The sequence below is a fragment of the Anthonomus grandis genome, chromosome 2 (assembly GCF_022605725.1).
Source record: "Anthonomus grandis grandis chromosome 2, icAntGran1.3, whole genome shotgun sequence".
Lineage (NCBI taxonomy): Eukaryota > Metazoa > Arthropoda > Insecta > Coleoptera > Curculionidae > Anthonomus > Anthonomus grandis.
The window spans coordinates 27,316,691-27,339,524 of NC_065547.1; the positions used below are offsets into that span (position 1 = coordinate 27,316,691).

The 22,834-nt window shown below is 32.7% G+C and overlaps 2 protein-coding genes across 2 annotated transcripts in view; both read left to right on the top strand.

Annotated features, from left to right (window-relative positions):
• Positions 1 to 784: 784 nt before the first annotated feature.
• Positions 785 to 2,920, top strand: LOC126750360 (uncharacterized). Its single transcript, XM_050459941.1, has 2 exons — positions 785 to 1,200; positions 1,911 to 2,920. The coding sequence occupies exons 1-2, from the start codon at positions 1,127 to 1,129 to the stop codon at positions 2,779 to 2,781; spliced, it is 945 nt and encodes a 314-aa protein (XP_050315898.1). The 5' UTR covers positions 785 to 1,126; the 3' UTR covers positions 2,782 to 2,920.
• A 1,161-nt stretch (positions 2,921 to 4,081) lies between these two features.
• LOC126750116 (actin-related protein 8) overlaps positions 4,082 to 22,834 on the top strand; it is a 40,306-nt gene continuing 21,553 nt past the window's right edge. Inside the window, exons 1-4 of the mRNA XM_050459624.1 lie at positions 4,082 to 4,319; positions 4,381 to 4,579; positions 4,635 to 4,818; positions 8,418 to 8,968. Of these exons, the coding sequence (XP_050315581.1) occupies positions 4,409 to 4,579; positions 4,635 to 4,818; positions 8,418 to 8,968 (906 nt within the window). The 5' untranslated portion in view covers positions 4,082 to 4,319; positions 4,381 to 4,408. The remainder of the gene's footprint in view (positions 4,320 to 4,380; positions 4,580 to 4,634; positions 4,819 to 8,417; positions 8,969 to 22,834) is intronic.

Here is a 22,834-nt window from a genome sequence, read left to right on the forward strand (position 1 = left end):
CTGAGGGCGAGTTAAAAGTGTCAATGGAGGATTTTGAGGAAGAGGCACTACTTCTTGCAATATTATTGGATGAAGATGAAAATTGCAATAATGATAGGCGAAGGTAATCTCAGATTGTCTAATTACTTCTCGTCCATTAGACAAGAATCCACTTAGGTTATTCTGTTTTTTTAGGATAAAAAGACGGAACGTTTGGGTATACGAGATTAATAAAAAACGTAAGGACGAAGGCGAATTTCATAGGTTATATCCTGAGCTCCGTAGAGACGAAAATCGATTCTATACTTACTTTAGAATGAATTTTGAATGTTTTGATGAATTAATAAATATTATCAAGGACGATATTACAAAACAAGAAACTACATTTAGAGAACCGATTGGCGCAACAGAACGATTAGCCGTCACATTAAAGTAAGTCATAAACATTTTGTAAGCAAGTTTATTATTCCAAAGTAATATAAAGAAATTAAAGAAAAAAACACATTTTATGGAGTTAGATGGTGGTTTTACACAGATCCTCATACCAAGTTGCACCGGAAGAATTCAGGTCATTAGAACTTCCAGGTAGATTGCTTGGGTTTGATAATTCGTGATAGGAAGATTCATTGTCAAATGGAGATCGCAAATCCATTTCGTAAGATGAAGAAGCGGAAGCCCTTGAATAACTTGTCCCTGGCCGGCTTTGCTCCTGAGCTTCCGCCTCCTGTGCGAGTTCTTCTTCCATAATTAATTTAGCAATTTTAAATTTAATTACAGTCTGCCGTCGATTCGATAGTCTCTTCACGCTTGCAGCATATCCTTGAAATGTTAGATCTATGCTGTTGCAGTTACTTTTGATGTCAGAGTGCCTTTCATTTAAGTACTTAATAACTTTATCAGCAGATGATGAATTGTTGGGTGCTGGAAGTTCCATCGATTTTCTTTTTTTCTCTGGTCTTCGATTATGACATGAAATTTGCTTCGATGTTTCTTGGTCAGTACTTGCTTCGCTTAGTATGTTTTCAGTCATTTGTGTAGCTTCATTTTGAACGTCAGATGCTTCAATTTCTTCACTTACTCCTATGTTGGTATCAGCAATATTAGAATCTGTTACAGCAAATTGTAAGAAAGGTCGAAAACTTTCCATATGCTGTGCCCAAGGCCAGGCTTTATAGCGAGAGATCGACTTAGCTGCTTGTCCAGTTCGGGTTTTCTCGGAGCGTAAGTGTTTTGAGAAACAATCCTTCAAATTTTTCCAGCGCTTCTTTAAATCGTCGCCTGCAAATAAAAATAGTACACCATTAAAACATGCCCGTTTAAATAAATCTAAATTAACAATGAAATATTTTTTGCTAATACCTTTTGCTGAAATATTTTTTATGTCCTACTCGTATAATATTATTTCATAACATCATAGTTACCAGACATATTAAATACTATATAATACCCTAGGGCATTAACAGAAATAACTAATTAATAAATCATTCTAAAACCTCTTAAATTCTTTATTGTATAAGTCTTTTGACCGCTTGGGAATGAGATTTGCCACAGCTTTGGCAGCATTTAGGGAGGTTTTATTCGATATTTATGAAAAATTTATGATTTTATATGAAATTAATTAAGTTTTGACTTTAACACTTAACAATAATGAACACACTTTGTTTATTTAGCAACCATGTAGGTAAAAATTTCGTGATTTTAATTTTTCTTTTAATTTAACTTGGAATTTTATGAAGTAGGACATAAAATATGGTATGTACCACGGGCATTACTTGATGTCTATATCCTCGGGCAACTCACAAATCGGGCCAAAGGCCCTCTGCTTTGTAAGATTGTTGCCTTCGGGGGCATAAACATCTTCATAATACCCTTACAACATAAATAACTATTGGTATCAGAAAGAGAGATTTAAGACACCATATTTTTTTTAGATTTTTGGCAACCGGCGACTCTTACAAAACAATCGGTCACAGTTTTCGATTGGGATTTTCAACAGTTGCTATAATTGTTGAAGAGGTTTGCACTGTTATATGGAGTAAACTGCAGCCAATTTATATGCCAGAGCCCATACAAGAGCTATGGGAAAAATCAGTTTTGGGCTATGAAAACTTATGGCAGTTTCCCAACTGTTTAGGAAGCATAGACGGGAAGCACGTGACAATCAGGTGTCCCCAAAATAGTGGATCAAATTATTTTTCCTACTTAAAAAAATTTTCAATTGTTCTCATGGCGATTGTTGACCCTGAATATAAATTTATTTGTGTAGATGTTGGTGCCTATGGTAAAAATAGTGATGGAGGTATCTTCGAGCAATCTGCTATGGGAAGAAGATTTAAAAATGGCACATTTAATATTCCTCCTAACAGGCCATTTGCCGGTAAAGATGATGAGGTTCCATGTGTTTTGATAGGCGATGAAGCTTTTACCTTAAGTACTTACTTAATGAGACCATTTCCCTACAGACAAGCGAGATATGACCGTAATAAAGAAAAATTCAATTACCATCTATGTAAAGCTCGTCGCGTTGTGGAAAACGCTTTTGGCATACTGGCACACAAATGGAGATTTTTTTTTAGACCCTTAGAAGTAAAAGTTAGCACGGCTACAAAGCTTGTAAAAACAGCCTGTGTATTACACAACTTTTTACGGGAAAAAAATATTGACCAAAAATATCTTAATCTACAAGAACACAATGATATGCCAGTACAGGTATTCCATCCCTTGCCAGTTGATAGAAGAAGAGCGGTAAACCTAGCGTTTGGGATACGTGAAAAATTTGTTTCCCATTTCAGTAATTTGTAAAAGTATGTCACTCATAATAAACTTACACATATTATGTCCAAAAGTATGGAATTGTTAAGTATTTTTCTTGATATTTAAGATTTTACTTCTTGGTTTATTTAAACATACTTTAATTACTTTACAACACGACTTGAATAGTGTACAGGGTGTCTCCAATACGTGCCTCAACATGGGGAACTCCGTAACTATGGGTGATCTCCATAACAGGGTTGGTTAAATTAGACAAAAGTTGCGCATTTTTAGGCCTAACTATCGTTAGGCATATTGCCATTGCCGGCATATTTGCCATTTAAAAGATTAATAAAACCCGAACGGTCCCGAAGATAAAAAGAAAAAAAACAAAATGTTGAAAATTTGATTTAATGTTTTTCTAAGCTTCTTTGTGATCTAATTTTAAAATACGACGATATTTTTTTCAATTATCTTCGAAACCGTTCGGGTTTTATTAATTTTTTAAATGTCATATTATTAGGCTCAAAATTTCGCAACTTTTCTATAATTTAACCAACCTCCCATAGTTACGGAGTTCCCCATGTTGAGCCACGAATTTGAGACAGCCTGTACAATAAATTAATTTATTTATTTATATGTGTAGCTAAGTATAAATTAACAAATATATTATGTGTATACAAAACAATAGTTTATTACTTACCAGTATGATGATTTCCCATATCCTTGGCAATGTCGTCCCATACTTTATTTTTAATACGAACATTCTTATAATCACGATGTGCCATATCGAATAAAACATCATGTTTCTTTACATGTTCAATAAATTCTTCCGTGAAACCGGCCATTTTTTAACTTACGATCCGCGATCAACGTAACCTGCTGCGTTTGATCGCCGCTGCTCGCTTTCTGGCGAGGAACGCGCGATCGAACGCTGCAGAACGCCACCGTATCGCTAACAGGTCACGACAAGTATGTGCGGCTACATTTCTTTACTTTGGACGCGTCTGATCGCCATCGTGATCGCGATCGTGGTCGTGATCGCGTATATGAGTTCTCCGCTTTAACCAAGCGATCTATCCGTTTTAACCGCGGTTAAGCCCTTGGTTCACCTTGAACAGTCCCTTTATAACATAACCAATCGTGTCCGCTTGGACGTGTTTGATTGAAGTAACTTCGTAATTTGTCAGCTGTCACTATCATCATTTTGTTTGTTTTTAAATAATACCCCATACGCCAATAATATTATATGTAATTAGTTCTTAAACATAAATATCAAAAAAGAAAACTTATTAGCCATAATAAATTTTGTGTCATTTTTAAAATGGAAATAATTTGTTGTTTGTTTTTATTTTTTCCCGCACTTATTTCAATATCTTTGACATTTGACGTTTAGAAAACAGCTCCGGACCTGGGTAATTACTGTTCCAAATTGATGACGTATAAAGGGCTAATTGGTGACGTCACGGATCTCAAGCGGTTATAACTATAACCGCTTGGACGTGTTTGGTTAAAACCATTTAGGAACGGTAATTACCGATAGACCGCTTGGCGGTTATTGTCAACTGTCAAAATCGGCACTTCATAAAGTGAGGTTATGATAACGCGATTGTTTACCAATACCAATGCAACGAAAAATTATATTTTCAGACATTTTTAACAGAAACTCATTGAAATAATGATAAACGCGACAAACCCAGGTCCTGACTTACCGCAAGAACATGTCCAAGCCAAAAACATCGTAATAATTCACCCCGGATCTTTAAATTTACGTATCGGCAGAGCATCAGATATTAACCCTGTAACGATTTTACATGCAATAGCCAGAAAACGCAAGCCTGGAGGCCAAGTAGGTCTTCTCTCTGATTTAAAATTTTTCTTTTATTTCCTGGTTTGCTTATCAGGTATATTCAGATTCTTTCTTGCCTGAGAGAGCAGACATAAGCCAGAACCGAGAGTTTGATGAGGCTCGGCTAGCGATTTCACATACTTTGCAGTCATGTTTACAGTCAGATGGTAGGAGAAGGTATGCGACACCGCCACAGCAAATAGCTGCCTTCAATAGACGAGTGCAGCCTGAAATTATTGGTATACAATTATAGCTATTTCTGTTAATGTAGAGGCTGTCCAAATATTTATAGCAGGACTTAATGCTTATAGAAAAACTGATTAAGACAAACAGTCAATTTTTTTCAAATTAAAATAGGAATTACACATGAAAAAACAAAATCAAAGCATCAAATAAGTTAAAGCAAATAAATAAAAAGTATATATGTATGATATAAAAAAATTATAAAAAAGGATTAAAATGTACCAAACTCAATAAAGAGATTAGTAGGATTTAGCCAACAATACTTTTTTAATATGTTTAATAAAAATATATCACTCTCCATTTTGTTTTTACTTCAGAGGCAGGTAGTTTATTTTTACTTCTTCATATAATAGAATTTTTTGTTAATGAAGTTTTTGGGATAAGCAATGGCATATTACTATTATTACTAAAACCCATATATTTATTATGAACCATACTGATCATCATGAGATGTAACTTAAAATGATCTCCTGAATACAGGGTGTCCAGAAAAAGGAGGCCAATCTGCCAGCCACATATAGGGTGGACCAAAATAATGTGACTTTCATTACGCCATTTTTTAATTGGGCGCTCGGTATTCAATATACAGGGCATCAAAATGAGAAATATAAAATCATTTTTTTAGGGTAAGTCATAAGATAATTACATTAAAATTTGGTGTGAGGGGGTTTTTTGAAACGAGAAATTTAAATCCATTCATGGATTTGCTATACCTTGCAGAGGGCGCCACCTGCGGTATATATTAAAGTTCTAGTAAAAAATTCTCATTACCCAATCTTTTCTTGTAAAAAAAGTATTCTTAGTAAATTTCGGCCTGAGCCTCCGTTTATTAGATATCTTAATTTTCAAATCTAGATACATTTTAACAAGTTAACAAAATAACATTAATTATTTTTCTAAATTCCTTATTATAATAAAACATAAAATAATGACCCTAAATTATTTGTTCTATGTGACCTCCATTCATTTGTATATACATAGGAGCCCTATTTATTAAAGAAAATCTAAGGCTTTGAAAAATATTTGGCGATCTGACGATTGCAAATTTTCAGGTACCAAGAATAAACTCTAGGCATTTTAGATTATTTTATGTAAATCCCTCTAGGACTAATATTTTGTTTAAATCCCCTATTAATATAATGTGTCAGAATTATATTAATAATAATTTATATGAACGGTTCAATATTTTTGTTGACAGTTTAAGGTTCATTATAGAAAATATACAGTAATTAGGCGATGCAGAGTCTTTCTAGTATGTATATAGATAGTCTTTTTAAGTACAAAGAATGCTAAGCATTTTGATTTTTCATTTTTATACATATTTTGGTAATTTTTAAAATTTTTTTCTGTAATTGGGTAACAAACCTGTTGGAAATAAATGCCTTTCTTTTTTTTTATCACTGGAGAGCATTTCAGGTTGAAACCAGATATTTTTCAAGGCCTTAGATTTTCTTTAATAAAGAGTATGTGTATGTGTATACAAATGAATGGAGGTTACATAGAACAAATAATTTAGGGTTATTATTCTATGATTTTTATTATAATAAGTAATTTAGCATTAATTTAGAAAAAATAATTTACGTTGTTTTGTTAACTTGATAAAATGTATCTAGATTTTAAAATTAAGATATCTAATTGACGAATTCTCAGGCCGACATTTGCTAAGAATACTTTTTTTACAAGAAAAGATTGGATAATTAGAATTTTTTACTAGAACTTTATTATACAGGGGTAGAAAAAAGTTTTGGTATTTTTAACACATGCATTATACCGCAGGTGGCGCCCTCTGCAATGTATAGCGAATCCGTGAACGGATTTCAATTTCTCGTTACAAAAAACCACCTCACACCAAATTTTAATTTAATATCTTATGACTTACGACTTACTTTAAAATAACGATTTTATATTTCTCATTTTGACGCCCTGTATATTGAATACCGAGCGCCCAATTAAAAAATGGCATAACGAGAAAGTCGCATTATTTTGGTTCATCCTATATGTGGCCAGCGGATTGGCCTCCTTTTTTCCGGACACCCTGTATAAAGGCTTGGAGTGCTCCCTAGGTCCAACTCCACACAAGTATCTTAGTGCTGTATTTTGAATTACAAAGATTTACTGTATCATTTGAAGAATCTTCATTGCGGTTTGTTCTGCATTTAGCACATTAGAAACACATGTCTGTTGATCTATAATATTCAAGTATATGCATACCACAACTAAGCTCAATAAAATATTTAAAAAAAATTAATGAAATACAGGATACTAAGTAACAATGACCAATAAACTCTAAACCAAAAATAAAAAATGTTTATATGTATGATCCAGTCAGTTACACTTGCCTAAATTGTTTGCCTCGTGGATGATTAGCTAAAGCAATAAATTAAGTATTAAAATTAAATATATATTAAAATTCAATTTGTTTATTTATGTTTTGCTGACTTTTAAGATGTTTACATATTATATTAATAAAATGATAAGAAATCAGTATACAATATTGATTATTATAATAATTAATATTTATTTAACTAAAAAAAACTTTATCCTAAAAACAAAGCAGTGCTCATTAAATTAAACAGGAAAAAGGACGAAGCACTGTATACCCAAGCAGAAAGAAATAACTTCTTCTATACTAAACCAGAAGAAGAAAAATTGATGCTCTTTTAATAATACTTCAGTTAATATTTAGAAAGATATATACGTATGGTTATCAAAACAAAGAAAACAAAAGCTTCAAAGTTTTTCAAGTTTAAAAGTTTATTATTATTTATTATACATTTTAAAACTATAAAACAAAAAAGACAGAGTTTTAACTGACAAAAAAGAAATTCTAAAAATAGAGAATTTAGATAAAGAGCTATATGCTACAGATAAATGGGAAATTATCTGAGATCTGATTCCCAAGCTTCCCAATCAGTGATCAGAGGAAATCCCAAAAATCACTATTCATAAAATACAAATGACAAATTTTGAAATGAAACATACAAATATCCTGGAGAAAATAAAGTGGTCATTGAAGCTCTTAAACTGGGTGAGTCTTAAAATGTTTTAGTATAGTGAGTGTCTTATATAAAGCAAAACACCACAACAGTGGAACAATGCGACTAATACTTTAATGTATAAAAGAGATGACATAACCAATCTTGCAAATTATTATCCTGCTGTCTGCTGTCTCACACGTACAAGCTATTCTCTCCAATGATCACAACTAAATTAAAAGCGAAACTGGGCCTTTATCAGTCAAGGGAACAGTAAGGGTTTTGACCAGGTTATAGCATGAAATGTCATCTCCAAATCTTAAAGAATCTTGTTGAAAGGTCCATTGAGTACAATAAACCACTTGCCCTGATAATCGTTACACTACAATGAAGCCTTTAACACTATAAACCAGTATCAGATATTAAAGTCATTCTCCAACTATAGAATAGACAGATAATTTTTCGTTGTGATTTTTTTCAGGAACTCCCTTCGACATTCTATATCTCTGAAACTAATCCTTTGTATTTTATGAACCTTTTTTCTTAAAATCAGTTTCTCTATAATCTTTAAGACTGGTGTAAAAAACGCGTACATCCTGTATAATAACTGTTGTTTGTAGGTGATAGCGGAGGAGATTGGGTAAAAGTTGAAGGTGAAACCGTAATTGGAAATGATATTTTTCGCTTGAGCCCCTTAGAAGCATATAATATCCATTTCCCTTATAAACGAGGTGATTTTAATGTTCACTCAAGTCCTGGCGGCTCGATAACCAGTATATTGGCAGACTTAGAAGCAATTTGGTCCCATATTATGGAAACCCATTTACAAATCAACTTAAAAGAACTGAAAACTTATAAGGCTGTACTTATAGTTCCAGATGTGTATAATAGGACTTACTTAAGAGAGCTAATGTATTTGCTCCTTGGGACAATGGGGTTTGGTAGTTGTTTCTTAGTGCAGGATCATGTGTCTGCAACTTTTGGTTCAGGATTGAGCTATGCATGTGTCATAGATGTGGGAGATCAGAAAACATCAGTTTCTTGTGTGGAAGATGGAATTTGTCATCCAAACACTAGAGTAAGACTGGAGTATGGTGGAGGTGATATCACACAGATATTCTACTGGCTTTTGCAAAAATGTGCATTTCCTTATAAGGAATGTGATGATCAGGTTTGTTGAATAGAATTGAGTAGAATTTAATAATATCACCCAATTTAAAATCAAATAACTAATATAGTACAATTTTATTTATTTATCTTTCAACAAACAGAAACCGATTTCACAGATTTTATTATATGCAAAACTAAAAGCAGAAACAAGAGATTGCACACCATACAAAATAGTTTTAAAATATATCTTCTTTAGGCAAGAGAAAAATAATTGAAAGAAGTCATCCATTTTCTCAAAGAGACCTAGATTTAATAATCTAAAAGCGAACTACACAAAGTCTCAGTCTCAAAAGAATTTATTAATTAATAGTATAAACAGTAGATTACACGTGTTTCGCTCATGCTAAGAGCATCATCAGACCTAAAAATTAAAAACAAAGAAACTAAATACAATAACAACCTTAAAGTTAGATAAAAGATAAAATTGGTACCTTAAAAATCGACTACAAACAGTACATGCTTTACGGTAATATTATATACACACACTAAATAAAATACATTTTTGGGAAAGTGATACGCCACAATTTTGTAAAAAACCAAAACAACTAAATTAAAATTGATAAAATACAAAAATATAAAATTATTGTCCTGAGCGAGATTCGAACCTACTGCTAGTCTCGAAAAACACGTCAATTAAGCAATGTAAACTACTGCGTTAAGGCCCTTGGAGATATTTCTAATAAAAAGGGAGAATATCAGGCAATATTAAAAACGTCGTTAATACAGTCTAGGACTTTTTTTTGCTCTGGTGATTTCTAATTCTTCTAGAAGGTCCAGTTTTCTGCTTTTTTGGCATTCGTCCACGACTGATACATTATCAAGAGACAGTAAAATTGTGGCCCGAGGAGAATAAATGTGTAGCAAAGGCCGGCTTGATCTCAATAGTATCAGTATCTCTAAACTTATTTACCAGACTCAAATGTTCTTGTATTCTAGTCGAAATTCTCCTGCCTGACTGACCTACATAAATAGCGGGACAATTGGCACATTCCTCCATCCTCGTGTGTGGGGGGCTAATTGTAAGTTATAAACCTCCACAAGATTTTTACAAACTTGTGGCGTATCACATCCTAAGAATTTATTTTATTTAGTGTGTGTGTATAATGTGACCGTTAAGCATGTATTGTTTGTAGTCGATTTTTAAGGATTTTATCTTTTATCTTACTTTAAGGTTGTTATTGTATTTAGTTTCTTTGTTTTTAATTTTTAGGTCTGATGATGCTCTTAATAGGAGCGAAACACGTGTAACCTACTGTTCGAATTAATAAATACTTTTGAGACCGATACTTTGTGTAGTTCCCTTTAGTTTAGATTAAGAGAAAAATAAGTTGTTATTAACAAAGTTTTTTTATAATATTTCATTATAATTAACACATATCCTCTGCAGGGCTCACTCTAGTAATAACGCCGCCCAAAGCAGAATATTGCCGTCTATTTGTTTTAAATATACAAAACATGGGATTTATTTTTTAACGTCTGAGATCGTGATTTACACCTTACAATATTTTATAACTTAAGATTTATTTATTTCTCAACACAATGGTTATCAAATTTATGTGTGCAAGTAATCCCAATTAAAAAAAAAACATTTACAGGAAATGAAATTGTTCAAAAAACTAAATAGCAAATCCAAGATTTGGTGATATATTTTATTTACTGATAAATTGTAGTATTTCTAGTGAATTTTCTTTTTTAGGCAAAAGTATAGAAACTAAGAATATTTCATCTGCTAATTCTGCACGACTTAATTCGGCTCATTCTTCATCAACTAGTATAATTTCTCGAAAGTTTAAATCAAATATGTAATGCATTCACTGCTTGATCAACAATATTTATTAATTTAATCCAACGGTAACACCATTTTTAGAATATGTATTACAATCTAAAATTAAATCATTTTATATTAGGATAGTATAATATATTTAAAGTCATAATTCTAGTAGTAGTAGTAAGGGTGGGGGAGCTAAAGCTCGGTAAGTAGGCCTGAGCGCCCTCCCTTTTCGCCAACCCCAGAATCACCTACGCCTCCAGACTTGACGTTGTCCCAGTCCAGATCTTTAAGATCTTCCCACTGGAGTGTCGTTGCTCCGAAAATTTTCCTTCTCAGGCGACTCCACCTATCACAGATACCTAGTATGTGGTATGAAGTTTCCTCCCCTGTACCGCAATTCAGACAGAGTGGGCCTTCTCTTATACCAAGAAGGTGTAGATGCCTGTTTAGACTGTTGTGCCCGGTCAGGATTTCCACCAAGTCTTTGATACTTTGTCGGGTCTTTGTTAGCAGTCGTCTTGCTTTAGGTGAGTCTGGTATCATTTCCTTGGCCTGTCTACATCTTTCTGTCCTTCTCCAATTCTTCCTTGTTTTTTCCCAGGCCCAATTATTAAGGGCCTGGGATATTTGTTTTTTGCTAAGACCGAGACAAGGTTCGGGGCCTACTAAGGAGTTAACGGAACCTTGTCTTGCCAGTTCGTCGGCCCGCTCATTGCCCTCAACACCTTGGTGTCCTGGGACCCACCTCAGTCTCACTTCCTTGTATGCTGCAAGCCTTTCCAATGCGTCTCTGCATTCCTGGACTAGCGCTGAGCTGGCCCTGGGTTTCTGAATCGCCTTAAGGGCAGCTAGACTATCAGAGTAGATGCAAATCCCCCCGTTACCTTCCAATGCCTCTCGTTTGTTCGCTACTTCGAGTATAGCAAACACCTCCGCTTGGAAAACTGTGGTGTGTTTCCCTAGCGGGAAGGATTCCCCTGTGTTCGTTTCCATCCTGTACACTCCGGCTCCGGCTGAATTGGTGCTTTTCATCCATGATCCATCTGTGTACCAGGCCTGGAAACCACTTGGCTCTTTAATTTGGTTCGCCGGCCATTCTTCCCTTGACACGTCTTCCCTTAGTGTGCCACTTTCTGTAGTGCATCTGGATGTCAGAATTGGTATGTTCTTACACATCCTGAGAGCAATCGTCATATGGCCTTATCCTAAGTGAACATTGCGCCACCCTCTGCTATCTCTCATCCTCTTATAGGCCGCCATGGCCTCCCTCTCAATCCAGACTGGGAGGTCCGGTAGCCCAAGAAGAATATTTGGTGATGCCGCAGGCGTTGTTTTCATAGCTCCAGTAATTCCTAAGCAGACCAGTCTTTGCAGTCTGGTCAGCTTTTGGGCGTTGGTGACCTTCAATACGGCTGGCCTACATACCACGGATCCGTACGAGATCCTCGGTCGTATGACTGCGGTATAAAGCCACTGGAGAACGTGGGGTTTGAGACCCCATCTTGTACCTATTGTTCGCCGTAATCGCCATATTAGGACTATTGCCTTATTTACTGCCTGCTCTACGTAAGTTTTAAACGTGAGCTTGCTGTCTAAAATGACTCGCAAGTATTTCACCTGCTGCCTCAAAGTTAGGCGATTTTGATACATAATGGGAGGTTTAAAGCCTCAAATTCCGCCTCTTAGTAAAGAGAATGAGCTCGGTCTTTTCGGGGTTGATCGACAGCCCTGTCTCCCGACACCACTGTTCCACTATCCTGCACGCGACTTGCATTCGCTCACAGACGCTGTTCACGAATTTACCCGTGACCATCACTAGTCCGCGTATGCCAGTCTTAATTCTAACTAAATTACCAAAAATTGCCATGAATACAAGTAAGACTGCAACTTTTATCAATCAACAACAGCAATATTTAGAAAACGTATTTTGCTCATTATCTTGAATGGGAATATCATAATTGGGAGACCACACTATACAGCAATACTCGGGCGAACATATGTATAATACAAAAATTTCATAAGTTCAGGAGGAGATCAAATCTTTATTATAACGCTGTATAAAACCTATGTGTCTAAGAGGCTTGTTACACATTTCATTTATATGGCTATGAATATTTAATTTCTGATCAAACACGGCACCCAAATGTTTAGCTTCCTTGTTGCCTTATCAACATTATGTGGAAATGAGAGCATATTATTACATCGAGAAAAGGTCAATACTTAAAGGTATTTAAAAGAAACTCATTGATTGGAGAATTGTGCAAACATCAGGAACAGGATTTTTTATCAAGGATTTTTGAAGTGTTGACTGTGTTCATATACCTCTCTACTTTTTTTCTTTATCTCTATTGAAAAACTGCTAACATCCAAAGTGTCAGAAATATCAGCATTGTTCATAGTGGCGAAATCTTAATTAGTGTAAACAGATTCAAAGAACACATCAAAAAAGTCAGCAACTGTTCTAAGGGAAGACAACTGAATAACAAAAATGCTTATATATTACCTTAGACTGAACTACAAAATTATCTTTTTTTTTGTGGACGGAAGGTCTCCAAAGCTCTGGAGACTCAACTTGGAAAACTACCACTTTTATAGGTTTTGATAGAAATGTAAAGGTAAAATGCATAATAAATACTTTAAACGCCGAATCAATTTGATCCCCACATATTAGACAGACTGCAGATTAGCATTTCTAAAATCATAATATTGCACATTGTATTGAAGCGTCTTCTTACTATTTACAGGTATAGATACATTATATGAAACCAGATGATAACTATCTACTAAAACTATGTGAGGTAGCAGTTGAGATCACAATACCTTCAACATTAGTAAATACCAAGTCCAGAAATACGCAATGGACATTTCCCAATCTGTTAACCTAACTCATATCCAAAAAGGCAAAACTATAAGACAAATCAATTGCAGGATGAGCCTAAGGATAGGTTTTCAGAACGTCAATATTGTTCCAAAGGGCTTCAGGTAAATTGTAATCACCCATAATTGTAAAATATCCATAAAAAAAAGAATTCTATTTTGTATTCTACTCTAACATCTTCAATAATGTTATCTCTACTTTCATAAAAAAAATATGTTTTCTTGTTTCTAATTCTATGGCGTGACAATAATGCGAAATTTGGTCGAGCTCGATTTCATTTGCTGATTCTTTTGCATCTGTATACAATTAAATAAAACGAATACAATTTAATTAAACAAATCGTCCTGAAATTTTCAAAAAATTACTTACCATTTTCTAACTTCGGAGGCCAAAGAAAATTAATAATCCTTAAATTGCATGAGTTTGCTTATAGCATTAATAGTATTTAGAATATAATTGTAAGTCACAATTAAATAAAAAACTTAAAAAATTTTCAAGCAATTTAATAAATCTGATGCTTTTATCTTATCTATATAAATGTTTAATAAAGGATCATAAATGTCAAATTCCTAAATCTTATTTGTAACAATGAATCCAAATATCTTGGAGTAATGGTTGATGTTGACTTAAACAGACATATATATGTATATCAAATAAATAGACATAAATTTTATCATCTATGATAATGCATGCAGTTGAACTCTGAACTGAAATCATTTGGAGTGCATTATCGGCATATGTTGAGGCCACAGATTATTTTTCAAAAATATCTTTCTCCTTGAGATTTTATACAAGAAAAACACATTTTGTAACCCTAATAGTTTATTTCAGGAATTCCGTTGATACAAATAGTCTTTTTGTTATATTGAAATTTGTTTGTTAACAACAAGTATTGAGTTCACTGACAATTCACGTTCAATTTTCATGTCGCATCATTACTTTCACTGGAGGTAGACATTTCTCATAAATCGATCACAGTTGGATCGCATTGTCCATAATGTTGCCAAGGTCCCACATTTTGTTGGATAAGTTCCACACACTCTCTCCATTTATTAGGGGTAATGCTTGAAATAGAGTCTTCAAAAGTTGTGTTACTTTGTGTAAAAAAATTCTTGACATAAAGAATCAAATTTATTCGTACGATTTTGATTTATCTTAGGCTCTGAAATGGTTGTAGAGTTTCTATATTCGTAACAATACGTCACACACTTTAACTGCTAAGTCCAGTTCTAGAAGCAACTTGTTTATCTATATTCTTTAGGGACATTTCAGGATTTTTCAAGATCTCTACCTTATAGATTTTAAAAATCATTTCTTTTAATTCAGAATTAAAGTGTCCATTTCGAAGCCTTTCCCTAGGTGGACTAAACGTGTTGTCAACATCCACTTCACTGGTCCCATCAGTATCACTTGACATATTTAAGGTTTTCAACAAAATAAAATTGTCAATCTCACTGCAAATAAATAATTATTTAAAAAATTTAACTCACAATAGAAACGTGTTTTTTTGTGCAATAGTATTTCATTATTTTTAAACATTTTGATAGTTCCAACAATATTTCTGTTATTTTGTAAATTGTTAAAGATCTCGATACACATATAATCTGGTCCTTCTTGTGTCCTTGTGTTATATCTATGAAGTATTTATTGCTTAAAAGTGATTCTGTTTCTAACAGCGATGATCAGCATCTCATTAATATATAGAACATAAACTGCAAAAAAAAATCAGATTAAATGATACTTCTACAACTTTGAAACTATGGATCTGATAATTATTGTCTCTTGCGCTATAAACACTTCTTTAGTGTCACTGCTTTTACCTCAGAAAATACCTGACCAATGACTACTTGACTAATGACTGAACATTTGCATCATACATAATTTTTCGTGTGTCATATATTTACACTATAAATACCTTAATGGCATAGCAAATTGAGTTAATTTTTTAAAAATTTAGAATATGATCAGAAAAATTTATCAATATTTATATCCATAAATGTTGCATTATATTCAAGCTTTGTTAGAAATATTATGATATTGGTTTTGGTTAAGTTGTTAACCCTACAAAGAATATTATTATCATTTTCTGTTACGTTATGTATATGAAATGTAGACATCATTGACCTAAATTGTAAACACTATAAAATATGTCCTTAAATACTTCCATCAGCTATAACAATTTTGTTTTCCATTAAATCGTAGAAATCTCTTGTCTCACATTTCACTATTCCTACTTTTTCTTTTTTTTTTTTGTGATAAATATGAAGAAAACTAAACTTAAAAAAAGTTCCCTCTCAATACAATCATAGGCCTTTGACACATCTGGGCAGATGCCGAATATCCCAAAATTGCGGTAGTAAACTGAAAGTATACCGTTTCAGTTAAAAAAAAAACAATCAAACTCATTTATCTTTTACTCATAGCCAAGTCAAATAGTTAAATTAATAAAAAAGTTTAATCCAGATAAAAGACTGATGAGCCTATAGTTTTGAATTATCTCTGGTTTGCCGGTTTTATATAATAGTATTACAATGCAATCCTAAGGTGATCATCAAAGACTCCCTGTTTAAATGAGCTATTCATCGGGAAACACAAATACAGGATTAATATGAGATACTAGCACTTTTACTATATTAGCTGGAATATTATCAATGCAAGAACTGTGCTTGTTATTTATTTACCTAGAATGAATCTTACCGGTATATTCAAGTTTCTCTATTCTCCAGCTTATCTTTTAATTTCGGTATGGTGGACTATTCGTATTGATTAAATTGATTTGCCATTTTCCTTTGGATCACCAATTACCGAGATATCATTCCTTGTAATATTTCCGTGCACAATATTTCCTTACTTATTAGTCACATGCATTTGGATTTATTATTTGCTTTGCATTTATGATCGTTTCAATGATTTAAGAGACGTTCACACATTTGGTATATCAAATACGGAGACGCCCTTGTCACTCTCCATTGAAGTGGTGAATTATATTATAAAGTATAATATAATTCACCACTTCAATAGTTTCTCAGAAAAAATCTTTTATTTGGTATTACATAATTATTTTTCTGTTTGTACCTAGAAAATACTACTTTTTCGGCTCTGTGATTGATTTCGACTCGTGAGATTTTTTTTTTAAACCTATAATATATAAGTATTTATATACCTATACAGTTTACAAATTTATTTTTTATTAATATTGTCCATACAACTTTATGACTTTCTGAAACACCAAAGGATCTCAACTAATTTGTTTGTTGGTACCCATCTACCATTTTTATGGAAATCTTATGCAAAGTACCCGAAATAATTGCTGTATATATTGGCCAAATCAACATTTCTTTTATTACTAAGTTTACAATAAATATAAAAGGATTCAATTTTGAGATTATAAAGATATGTCAAAACAATAAAGTTAACACCAAACTGTAAAATGATTGGAGCTAATAAAAAAAAGAAACTTGATAAACAGGATCCTAATTGATAGAGACACATAATTATAAATTTTGCTACTAATTAATATGAGAGGGTTTCTTGTAAGTGAGGAGGTGAGAGTTGGAAGAGGTAAATTGTTTATTTAATAAATATTATATCTAATGTTGGATGGTGCTCTAACGGATTTATAGTGCTGCAATTTCCAGTATACAAAATGAGAAATCTTAAAATATTTTCAGTTACAAAAAAAAGTTTACCTTGCCTCTCAGGCTAACACTTACATCTCCAAACCAACACTATACCTTAATGATTTTTTTCTAAATGATAAAAATGAGAACCCAAAAAAACGAGCATACCTGATGTGAGAATCTATCAAGGCAAAATAAACTGAACGAGCAAACAATCTTCCCAGCTCAGTCTTGGTAAACATGGTTCTTAAATCTTAAACTCCCTCAAATAAATAAAGAGGCTCAGAAATGGACGACATCCCTGCTATATCATTGGCGCTGTTCGTTTAAACAGAAGACCTTGCACATCACAGTTAAAACACAAAATGAAATGTTATTGAAGGCAAGTTAATTACACATAATATAACTCCAACATTACGAAGATTCTCTATAATCAGAGATCTAACTGTACTTTTTGGCCTGTGTGCCATTCATTCGCATACTGAACCACTTGGCCATGCCATGGTAAACTTAGGTCGTTGCCATAAAAAAGAAAAAAAAGGACCTAATACAGACCCTTGTGGCACTCCACGCTTACGAAGATGTCTGGATTCCTTCCACCTTCTGGGTGCGACCAGACCTGGTAGGATTGAAAGCTACTCATATTCGTAACAATCAAGCTTTAACAGCACAACTACGTGGTCAACACGATCAAACTTTTGAGCAGGACTTGCTACTATTGGAGTTCACAGACAGATACACACCATGTAAACCAAATAAAAACACGTGAAGGATGTCAATATCAGTATTGAGTAGATCTTTGTGAAAGAGCAAGTCATAATAAGTTTATTTTTGGTTCGTTATAACTACCACTAGTATTAAATCATGGGGTATATCTGAGACATATCTAGGAGGTCATTGAGGAATTATATTGTAGCGAATTCAGATGACTCTGTATGTACAGGGTGGCCAGACAAGAATGCAAAGTGCTGTATTTTGGAAACTATTCATCGTAGAGACTTGCGGTAAAAAATTTAATGACTAAAGTGGCCAAAAGAATACCGTAAAAATATTTTTAGATTTTCAAGATGGTCGTCAGGGAGCGTAACCGCCATATTAAACTTTTTAGGTGATTTTTAACTGAAATCTACTTAGTAAATGTTACGAAAAAATATATGCCTTTTAAAGCTCAGCTTTACTCGAGTAATTTTTGTTTAACACTTTGTGACGTATCTATGAAAATAGAGTGGTGGGGGGTAATTCAATGTTTTTTTAAATAAACAGCTGTAACTCCTAAACGATTGAAAGGATTTTAACAAACTTGGTCTCGTTGGAAAAAACATTTATTGTTCCATCAAATCCGTCTTATCTGTGATATGTCTAATTCTTAGTAATGCCGCTAGAGCGCGTTTTTTGATCTATTAGCAGAAAATTGCAAAATTCTCCAAAAAATTAAACACAATAATATGACTTTTTTTCATAAAAATTTAGTGAAATGATAGCTAAATAGGCCAGTGAAAACCGTATCTCGATATCTTATTCGTAGCCTCAAATATCGAAGAAAGAATATTTAGTTATCATATAATTTTAATAAGGCGATATTACATCGATATTTATTGTTATTTATCTGTCTTTTTTCAAGGTTCAATGATAAAATGTCTTAATTTAATAATTTTTAAATAATTAAAATATTCTTTGTTCAAAAAGTTTAAGAAAAAACGCGTATGGGCATAATAACAGAAATTACCGATTTTGAAATAAAACTAATGCCTCCTTAAATGCTCGAACTGTCTTCCATCAAACTTAATGCATTGTTGGAGCCGCTTATGCGTGGACATTACAGCAGCTCCAATTTCTGCTCTTGACAGGCTGTAAATGGCTTCTTGTATTCGTATTTTCATGTCGTCTCTAGTTGTTGGTTGAATTTGGTAAACAATATCTTTCAACCGATCTCATAGGTAGAAGTCCAAACAGGTGAGGTCTGGGGATCGGGGTGGCCAAGGAAAAACTTCCTCGCCCAATCCACCTCTGTTGAAATCTTAAATCTACATGTTCTCGCACATTTCTTGAGAAATGTGCTGGGCAACCGTCTAGTTGCAAAAACATATTTCGTCGTAATTGCAGGGGTATATCTTCTAATAAAAGAAGCAATTGGTTCAGCAGAAAATCAAGAAATACGGCACCATTTAGTGGTTGATCAAAAAAATAGGGACCTACAATAGTTTTGCCCAGAATGCCACACCACATGCACATTGAGACTCAAAGGCCTTGATGTTGGGCCTCCCGCAACCAGTGAGGATTGTTGTCACACCAATAATGCATATTATGCAAATTAATGTTTCCATCACTCCTATAAGTGGCCTCGTCTGTCCAAAGAATTTCGGATAAAAATGCTCTATTTTCCCTAATACTGCCCAACATCCAATGACAATAATCTAACCGTCGGTCAAAGTCTCCATGATTCAAGGCTTGATGTAAAAACCATATGATATGGGCGCAGTCTAAAAATTTGAAAGAAACACATTGCGAAATATGTAAAGTAGTATTTTTTGTGGCATAAAAATTTACCTATGATCCTTTAAAATGTTTAGAATAGTAGTACGTGATATACCCAACGCGCGAGACATTTTTCTCGTACTAACGTGGGGATTGAATTCCACGTATGCTAAGACATTAATAATATTGTCTTCCCTTGTTCTAGCCGAGTGTCTTCGCAACTGAGCTGGTCGAAAGCTGCCAGTATTACGCAAATTTCGCACTAAACGCGGAAAAAATTCTCGTATCGCGTAAACGCCGATTTGGATATCGAGCTCTGTATACCCTTTAAGCCAATGCCGCATTTTGAAGACATTCAAAATATACCGCAATCATATCGACAGCTTCATCATTTGTAAAAGGCATTTTAATAGTTTTAACGTTTTACTTATGTGTGCAACAAACATAAATTGGACTGCCTAATTTTAATATTTGTTGACAAGTTGATTTTAGGCATTTGTTTTTTCCTCCATGGCCTACTCTTCATATTCATATTCTGCCTACCTTGCACTTGCATTTTATATGCAATTGATTATTATGCCCCTACGCGTTTTTTTTTTAAATTTTTTGAACAAAGAATATTTTAATTATTTAAAAATTATTAAATTAAGACATTTTATCATTGAACCTTGAAAAAAGACAAATAAATAACAATAAATATCGATGTAATATCGCCTTATTAAAATTATATGATAACTAAATATTCTTTCTTCGATATTTGAGGCTACGAATAAGATTTCGAGATACGGTTTTCACTGGCCTATTTAGCTATCATTTCACTAAATTTTTATGAAAAAAAGTCATTCTGTTGCTTAGAACATTGAAAGGCTAGTAGTAGCATGCCGTGGAACTATGGGCAGGTTTGTTTGCTTGCAACATCTCTGATACAATGATGCCAAATGCTTATAGAGAAATGGCAAAAATCACTTTATAATATCATAAAAGTTTTCAGTTTTTTCCGAAAACTTAAAACAATAGTACTGCTCCCCTTTAATAAAATATCAAGCATTTTTTAAAAATAAATTGATAAGATACTCTATATCGAAGTCAATATACGTTAAATAAATGAAAATAAAGTACGAAGCAACGAGAAAACGTTAATGGCATCGCAACGCCGCTAGAACGCATTGTTGACGCCACCGATACAAGCACTCTCTAGCAGTGACGTCGTCAACAAATATTTACCTGATAAATTTTTATTAATTATTATAGAGTTTAAATATAAGTAATATTACCATTTATGAGCTATTTATGTGTTTTTTTAACGGACTTCGTTAGAGGAAGGTCCTAATAAAAGGCAGCATTTTTGTCAAAGCATTTTTATAGAAATAAAATATTTTATTAATATATTATAGATTTCCTAATAAATCATGTTTTAAGACACAAATTTTTAACATTTTGCAAAATTTTATTATAATTATTATATTATACAAAACTCAGTTTTACATCACTTACTTTAAATCACATAATATATACTTGTATGGTGCTGACTTTTTCAAAGGGACAGTATTGCTTCAGCGGAAAGAGTTAAAATTACAAGGAGGTTCAAATTGTGCAGGTTTTTTATAGGTTATAAGATTTTTATTATGAGTATTTAGCCTATACAATGGTTTTGAGACATTTAACAGTGACCTATATAATACCTAATACCAATTATTATATCAGATTAATTTATACTAAAAAACAAAGCTTACCTAAGAATAAAGACTATGTACAATAGATTAGATTAGATAGTTTATTAGTAGTAATATACAAACAAGTACTTTTACAAGTCAAAGAAAATATGTAATATATGTAATATTTCTTAAGTATTTTAATAATAACTTGAGACATCTAATTCAATTTCTTTGGCGCAAATTTGTTTATTGCAATCTACGAAAAGTGATTTAGCTTTTAAAAAGCCTTAGGATATCATTTTCATTTTACCCTAGAGTAATATACATAAAAATATAGTATTACCAATATTAAAAAAAAAAATTAAAAAAATGTATTATGAAAATCCAATTGATCAATAAAAAATATATGTTATTATAAAGAATCTTTGAAATATCATATATTTGATTAATTGTATTTAATTACAAATATAACACAATAAAATACTATATCACTTTTAAATAAGATATATAGAATAAGATGATACATGGCATAAAAGTCTTAATTGTACTTAGAGAAAGAATTGAGCAATAATTTTTAAATGTGCTATAATGATGTCTATTTTGAGTGTATTTTTACCTTTTCCTTGGCAGAGTCAGGGAATGTGTAGCAGTTAAACAAAAACGGATTGGATGGGAAATAGTAATTGTTGACCTAGACCCCACAGTAACTATTAATCTCAGATGCAGTTATTGTTGATGATGAATGATCAGATCTGTAATTATACAAAATTTGGTGTATCAAGAATATTAATTTATTTTAATTATCCATACTTGTCTATATTAGCTTCACTGTTTGTACTATATACCATTTTGGAAGCTAAAGAAGTTTTTGCACTCTTCAGGAAAACTACCCTTGCAGCTTTGAAGGGTAAATCACTTGGTAAATTAACTGAATTATCGGCTGCTGTGTTTTTAACCAGTGCATCAGAAATCCTAGTAAAAAAATAGTTTTACACACATACCTAATTTAATAAGTATTAGGTATAAATAAAGCTTATATGAGTAACACTAATACTTTTTGTGACGATTTTTTTATACTAGAAAAATATATTAAAAAAAAATTACCTTTAAGGTAGAGCTGATTTTTTTAATAAAGTCTGGCTACTGATAATATTATCTTCCTTATATGTATAATAAATCACTTCTAAGGATGTGATCTAAACAAATATATTCTTTTTAATTGTGTTGATTTCGAGTAATGAAATCCATTGTTCCCTTTGGGCATATATTAGGCAATTTATAATAAGTATTTGATATTTAATCAAAAAGCAAAAAAAATTACAGTAATAAATTAATATGTGGTGCCAATTACTATATATATTTTATTATAAGTTGCAATATGGTAAAACAAAAAAAATTATCGACCAAATTTTAGGGAAGACAAAATTAACTATACATAGATATCAATATCTAAATAAATTTCAAAATT